The following is a 7,705-nucleotide window of genomic DNA, read 5'->3' on the forward strand; positions in this document are numbered from 1 at the left end:
GGGAGGAATGGTTGATGTCAGGGTTGGTGAAAGGCTGGAAGGAGGCGGCATGTTTGTCCTCACAGGGATAGGTCTTGGGCTACTAACAGTGATTCTGTCCTCCTCTTGTGGGGTTAGAGGAGGTCAGAAGATGCAGCCTCCCTGCTCCTGCAGCAGGCCCTCACCACTCACTACTATTCATCACACCCCTTAACCCCTGCCTCCATACCCTATGGTGTATTGTGGGTACCATCAGCAGTGACCTGGAGCAGAAAAAGCCCCTGTTCAAGTGAAAATTTGAATTTTGTACCTACCACTATAATTCTGACAGCTTACTAGTACTTGAAGACTTTTCTGATAAGATTGGTAGTGATTTCAACAAACGTGATTTTTTTGATTTTGAATAATGAAATGTGTCAATTTTTGGAAGATGGGTCGCTATGAGTCGGGGCTGACTCGACGGCACATAACAACTAACAACAACAACAAATGTATAACTCAGTGAAGCAATATTTTCCATAGTGATACTGCCTTGGAAACCCAAGGAAGGATCACTGTGAGTCAGATCAGACTCAAGGGCAGTGAGTTTGGGTTTTTTTTTTTAAGTACATTACATATTGAATATTTGTGTCTCTGGCCTAGGTGAGCTACCATGGGCTAATTTCTACAGAAAATATATTCTGAGCTTCCAACAAGGGAATTAAAAATACACCTACTCTGGCTTTTTGAAGAAGACACTAGAAGGTGTGGTTCTAAATTTGGTCTCAATTATATAAGGTAACAATCATAGCACCTCTAACACTATATTTGCAACTGCTGTGTACTTGTTGGTTTCTCTCTGGTGGGGTATCTTGGGAGCAAGGAGCGGTTTCTTTTTGCTACTATATCCAGAGAACCTGATACAAAGTATATCTTTAATAATAAATATAGATGAATAAATGGATAAGCACTTGGACACAGGAAAGCCATTCTGGACTGATGTTTAAATTATACTGGTGGTTACCCACAGTCAAAAGCATACCAAAAAACAATGAATAAAAGCTCCTCTGATGAATTCATACAACCAGAAAGCCTTTTAAGAGATGAAACTACAATTTGATTTTGGTGCTTCTGTCCCTGCTCAGGTAAGGATCAGAAATCTGGATCATCTGAGAAAGCACATGAGGAACTATGTACTTCCTGGAAATATTAACAGGTAAAAAAAAAAATTCCTCTTATCCAAAAAGCTCACCTTATTGCTAGGGATCAAGCCACTTAGAAAATATACTGAGAACTATACCATCACTGGGAGCTCTGGTAGTACAGTGCCTAAGGCACTTGACTGCTAATCAGAAGGCTGGCGGTTCAAACCCATTAGCCAGTCCTTGGAAGGAAGACTAGACAATCTACTTCTGTAGTGATACTGCCTCAGAAACCCAAAGAGGGGTTGCTATGAGTCAGGTCTGACTTCACGGCACATAACAACAACATACCATCACTACCAAGTTTAGGGAGCTCTGGTAGCATAGTGGCTAAAGCACTTGACTGCTAACCAGAAGGCTGGCGGTTCAAACCCACCAGCCACTCCTCGGAAGGAAGGTTGGGCAATCCTACTTCCGTAATGATACTGCCTCTGAAACCCAAGGAGGGGTCGCATGAGTCGGGGCCGACCCGACGGCACATAACAACAACAACAAAATATTTAAACGGCTGAAGGAAATGATTAGAAATTATTCCAAAGTCACAATCTAAAGACCTATTTCTGGAAGAATACTTCTGGTTTCTTGATACATAGTTTGTCTCTGAAAAGGCAGTATATGCTTCATGTCTTTTTCATAGTGAGGAGTATATAGAGTTGACAATATTCACTATAAAACTACTCCCCAGGATTCCAATACCTGAAGTCTTCATATTTCACATATTATACTTCAGTTTGGGGGTGGGGGAGCAAGTATGCTCTAATCTTTCCTCATAAAATTGTATTAATCTACTTTTGTTGGCGTGAACCTCTTTCAAAGTGTAGCTGACATTTTGAGAGTTCTATTGATACTGTCAATCACTGTAGAAACATTTCAATAGACTTCCTGGATCAGTAAAGACTAGGAAACAAACCTCATAATTCACAGAGATAACTTAAGGTATAGAATCAACAAGAGAACTTTCAAAATTCCCTGAAATAAGTAATTTAAGTGCCCAAAACAGCTCTCAGATACATCTATAAATGAGAACCTACTTTAGTAATAGTCCTGTTGTTCTTCCCAATAAACTGTGTGAGTCTGAAATAATTCTTGACTTGGTATTTGCCAAAAGGTATATCATTGTGAATAAAAAATCTAGACACCCCAAAATTGGTTATACCTTATACGCATGCATTGGATTAATCTTTTATGCCTTTGGAATGGTTTATGTGTTACAAAGAATTTACGTTGTATTGGAAAATAATAGATGTAATTTTCTCAAAAGAATCATTGTCAAGCATTTTTTTGATGACTGAACAAACAAGAGTTGCATTTCAGGTAACCCAAATGTCATAATCAAAACAAATAAGCAAAAATAATGTATTAAATATTAAAAATAAGTATTTCACTTCAAAATAAAACACTACACTGGGAATGGGCTTTGGAAATAATGGACAAAAGAAGCAATTAGTAAGAAAACGCAAATGGCTGAAACGGACCGCAAGTCAAGCTTACTCCACAATGATTTCTATCCATACCTAATAAACAATAATTTTGCTAGTTGAGGACAAATATAGTCATACCTCTCCCCCCAAGTATTTAGCATAGTATCTGACATCTAGAAGTAATAAAAATAGCTAGTTAGCATTTGTCAGGTATGCAAGCCAGTGCTTGTTATTTAATATATATTATCCCTACTCCTTCAACAATCTATGTGATAATATGATTCATCCCAGCCTACAGATGAAATAATTGAGGCTCACACAGATTGATTTACCTGAGATTTTACAGCATCTAAGTAACTGAGTCAAGATATGAACCTAAGTCTGAGAAACCAGTTTCTACCACCCACTCTATCCACTTATTGAGTACAGTAAATACACGTTTGCTGAATTGACCAATGTTTTTGTATATTCTTCAAAAGAGAGATTTTATTCTAACCATGTAAATCCTTTTATTCAACTCACAACTGTTCTTACAAATAAGATGAGATGGAAAAAAGGAAGACAGCTGCCTGGCCAACTGACTAAAAGAGATCCATATTTGTGCTCACTCCCCCGCCCAAAAAAAGACCGTAATCCAACAGAATGTGGAAATTATTAAACCATATAGTTAATATCATACATAATAATTTTTTACTGAAGGTACTTTAAAAATGGTTGAACCAGTACAACAATAGGGAACTGCCAGAAATTCAAGCTGGATTCAGAAGAGGATGTAGAATGAGGGATATCAGTGTTGATGTAAGATGGACCTTGGCTGAAAGTAGAGAATACTAGAAAGATGTTTACTTTTGTTTTACTGACTATCTAAAGGCATTTGACTGTGTGGAATCATAAGAAATTATAGATAACATTGCTCAGAATGGAAATTCCAGAACAGTTAATTGTGCTCTTGTGGAACCTGTAAATAGACTTAAGAAGCAGTTATTCAAACAGAACAAGGGGATACGTGTGGTTTAAAATCAGGAAAGGTGTGTGTCAGGATTGTTTCCTCTCACCGTACTTGTGTAATCTCTATTCTGAGTAAATAATCCAAAAAGCTGGACTATATGAAAAAGAATGAAGCATCAGGATTGGAAGAAGACTCATTAACAACCTGCAATATACAGATGGCACAACCTTGCTTCCTGAAAGTGACAAGGACTTGAAGCAGTTATTGATGAAGATCAAAGTCCACAGCCTTCAATATGGATTACATCTCAACATAAAGAAAACAAAAATCCTCACAACTAGACTAATAACCAACAGCATGATAAATGGAGAAAAGACTGACGCTTTTAAGGATTTCATTTTACTTGGATCCACAATCAATGCCCATGGAAACAGCAGTTAAGAAATCAAATGACATACTGCATTGGGCAAATGTGTTGCAAAAGACATCTTGAAAGTGTTAAAAAGCAAAGATGTCATTTTGTGTACTAAGTTGTGCCTGACTCAAGCCATGGTATTTTCCATTGTTTCCTATGCATGCGAAAGTTGGACCGTGAATAAGGAAGACCAAAGAGTATCTGATGCACTTAAATGACAATGTTAGCAAAGAACACTGAATATAACATGGACTGCCAGAAGAACAATAAAACCTATCTTGGAAGAAGTATGGCCAGAATGTTCCTTAGAAACGAGGAAGGGGAGATTTCATCTGATGTACTTTGGACAAGTTATCAGGAAGGGCAAGTCCCCGGAGAAGGACATCATGCTTGGAAAAGTAGAGGGTCAGTGAAAAAGAGGAAGACCCTCAATGAGTTTGACTAACACAGTGGCTGCAACGATGGCTCAAGCATAGCAATGACTGTGAGGATAGCACAGAGCCAGGCAGTGTTTTTTTCTGTAGCACATAGGGTCACTGAGTTGGAAATAACAAGACTGTACCAAACAACAACTAACAGATGTTAAGCAGCTTATCTATGGCACTTCTGAATAAATTCAAGACACTATCTAAATCTTCTCAAGATTATTTTATGTCCTTAAGAGGAAAACAAACAAAACCAAACCCAGTGCCATTCAGTTAATTCCAACTCATAGCAACCTTATAGGATAGAGTAGAACTTCCCCCATAGGGTTTCCAAAGCTGTAAATCATTATGGAAGCAGATTGCCTTATCTTTCTCTCATAGAGACTGGTGAGTTCGAACTGCCAACCTTTTGGTTAGCAGCCCAATGCTTTAATCACAGCACCACCAGAGCTCATTCTTAAAAGGAAAGAGTGTATTATATGTAAACCAAAAACCAAACTCACTGCCATTGAGTCGGATCTGACTCATAGCGACCCCTCGTTGGGTTTCCAAGGGAATATCACTACGGAAGTAGATTGCCCAATCTTCCCTCTGAGGAGTGGCCGGTGGGTTTGAACCACCAGCCTTCTGGTTAGCAGTCAAATGCCTTAGACACTATGCCACCAAAGCTCTTGTATTATATGTTGTTGTTGTTGTTACGTGCCGTCGAGTCAGACCCTACTCATAGGGACCTCTCCTTGGGTTTCTGAGGCAGTGTCACTACGGAAGTAGATTGTTCCATCTTCCTTCCAAGGAGTGGCTGGTAGGTTTGAACTACCAGCCTTCTGATTAGCAGTCAAGTGCCTTAGGCACTACGCTACCAGAGCTCCCATATTATATGTAGTGAGACAAAATAAAATATTAAGGCTGGAAGAGACTTCCAAAATATTTTTCCATCTATACTTTTCAAATGAAGATTTGTCTGTCTCCTCCTCCTCCATCCTCTCCTCCCTCTTTCCTCCTCCTCTCCTTTTTTGTGCCTTTCGATCTGATTATCCCTCTTTGAATGAAGTACACATAAAACTCTGTCAAACTCACATGAGACTGATATCAAAGCTTAACATCAACTTTTCATTTTTCATTTATTATATAATCCAACTGCAATTCTGGACCTAAACATGATGATTTTAGTTTTTTAAGTGCAATTTTGTACCTGGAGGATGCTGGCAGGTTTTGATGGGTCTTTTATTCTGGAAGAAACAGTTTTGATGTTTTAAATCAAGATTTTGTTAAAAAGAATTTGAAGGGGTGAAAAATGGACACAAAAAACTGGATTATAAAAACATTCAAGTAAATACTGGGATATAAAATTAGAAATTAAGGCAGTTTTGGTGAAGTTAACTCCCAACAGTAAATCAAAAAGGATTTTTCTTGTTTGGAAGGCATTTCCACACAACGAAAATAAAAAAATATAGCAAAATTTAACCATGGTGAGAAGTTTCTTCATTTGGTTTCTATGATACTTTTACTATCTTGATTTTCCCTTCTCATTCTCCTTTGCTAACTTATTTTTCTCTCCCACTTTTTCATGTGGGAATGCTTCAGGGCTCATTATTTGGTCCTCTTTTTCAATTCTCTCTCTACAATCACTCTAACGGTTTGAAAAACTGTGTGTTGATAACTCACAAATTTTGATCTCCAGCCCACATGCCCCTCTTCCAGCAGAATTATACATCCAATTGACTACTTGACATCATTTAGATGACTATTAAGTGTCTAAAACTTAACATTTAGCAAATTTAAATCCTGATCTTACCTCTCACATTTGTTACACGTGTCATCTTCCCCAGTTCTACTGATGCTAACTCCATCCTTCCAGATGCTCATGTCAAAAGCCTTGGAGTCATCCTTGACTCTTTTTAGTATCAAGGCCTCCATTTAGTAGTCAGGTATTCTACCTTTCAAAAGAATCTGATCACTTCTTATCATTTCCCTTTGAACCCTGGTTCAAGCCAGTATCATTTCTCCCTTCATTTTCTCTCCCCCACGTTGTTGTTGTTGTTGTTGTTGTTATGTGCCCTGGAGTCAGACCTGACTCATAGTGACCCCTCCTTGGGTTTCCGAGGGAGTATCACTACAGAAGTAGATTGCCCAACCTTCCTTCCGAGGAGTGGCTGGTTCTCTCCCCCATAGGCTACTCACAAAAGAAAAGTCTGAGTGATGCTTTTAAACTATAAGTTAAATCATACCATTTATTTTCTCAAAATTCTCCAAGGGGTCTACAGTTACATAAAATATAAACCAAAACCCTTACACAACCCTATATAATCCCCCCCCCCCATTTTTCTCCATCATCTCACTCCTTCTACACTGGCCTGTAGGGTGTTCCTCGAACATGCCAGGCTTGTCGCTGACTAAGAGCCTTTGCTAGCTTTTTCCCAGAAGAGCAGCTCTTCCCTCCAGACAAGTGCATTAACACCCTTACCTCTTTCATACAGTGTTTAACATATCCTTTTCAATGAAATTTTCCTGAGAATCCTATTTAAAGGTGAAATCTACCCTCCTTATCACCTTTTATACTCTACTATTTTGACATGCCATGTATTACTTTATAGCTCACTACATTTAGGAAGTCTACATTTTTAAGACCTTTATGACCCCGGAAGTAAAAGCTTAAAGAAGTGGCGAGAATAAGAACCTATTTCCGTTTCTGTACAGACACACAGGAGGAACCAGCATGGCGAAAGGCGGGGATAAGAGCGCTGCCGCGAAGAAAGGCCTGAAGCGAAAAGCTGCTTCCGAAGAGCCTCAAGAAACTACACTCTCTGACGATGGTACGGCAGAAGACAGGGTCCATCCTCCAAAAGCAGCTGCTTTTCCCCCGGGCTTCAGTATTTCGGAAATTAAGAACAAGCAGCGGCGACACTTAATGTTCACGCGGTGGAAGCAGCAGCAACGGAAAGTAAGTGCAGAGCGGTTGCGGCCTGGCACATGCGCAGTGCCTTTCACCCGTGTTTAGGTGCCTGGGAGTAAGGTAGAGCGGGGTCCTTTGCACCTACGTGACTGCCACTGCTTGGAGTCCTGAGCTGAGCGGCTAGTCGGAAAAGGTGGTGCTGAGAAGCACGTGACGTGGTGCTCACGCGCAGCTTTGGAGACTCAAGTTCAGTTCTTTTCTCGTTTCCGTTATTAGTGAAAATTAGTTTTTACTAACTTGAAAGGCGGGAGCTCTGGTAGCATAGTGGCTAAGACACTTGCCTACCAACCAGACGGCTGGCGGTTCAAACCCACCAGCCACTCCTCGGAAGGAAGGTTGGGCAATCCTACTTCCGTAGTGATACTGCCTCGGAAACCCAAGA

The 7,705-nt window shown here is 39.7% G+C and overlaps 1 protein-coding gene across 1 annotated transcript in view; it reads left to right on the forward strand.

The window, feature by feature from the left end:
• The first annotated feature begins 7,086 nt into the window (after positions 1 to 7,086).
• The window catches only part of RPF1 (ribosome production factor 1 homolog), a 29,688-nt gene continuing 29,069 nt past the window's right edge, over positions 7,087 to 7,705 (forward strand). The window contains exon 1 of the mRNA XM_007946188.1: positions 7,087 to 7,311. Within this exon, the coding sequence (XP_007944379.1) occupies positions 7,087 to 7,311 (225 nt within the window). The remainder of the gene's footprint in view (positions 7,312 to 7,705) is intronic.

Source organism: Orycteropus afer, unplaced genomic scaffold (genome assembly GCF_000298275.1).
Source record: "Orycteropus afer afer isolate SDZICR_OR568_19922 unplaced genomic scaffold, OryAfe1.0 scaffold00152, whole genome shotgun sequence".
NCBI lineage: Eukaryota > Metazoa > Chordata > Mammalia > Tubulidentata > Orycteropodidae > Orycteropus > Orycteropus afer.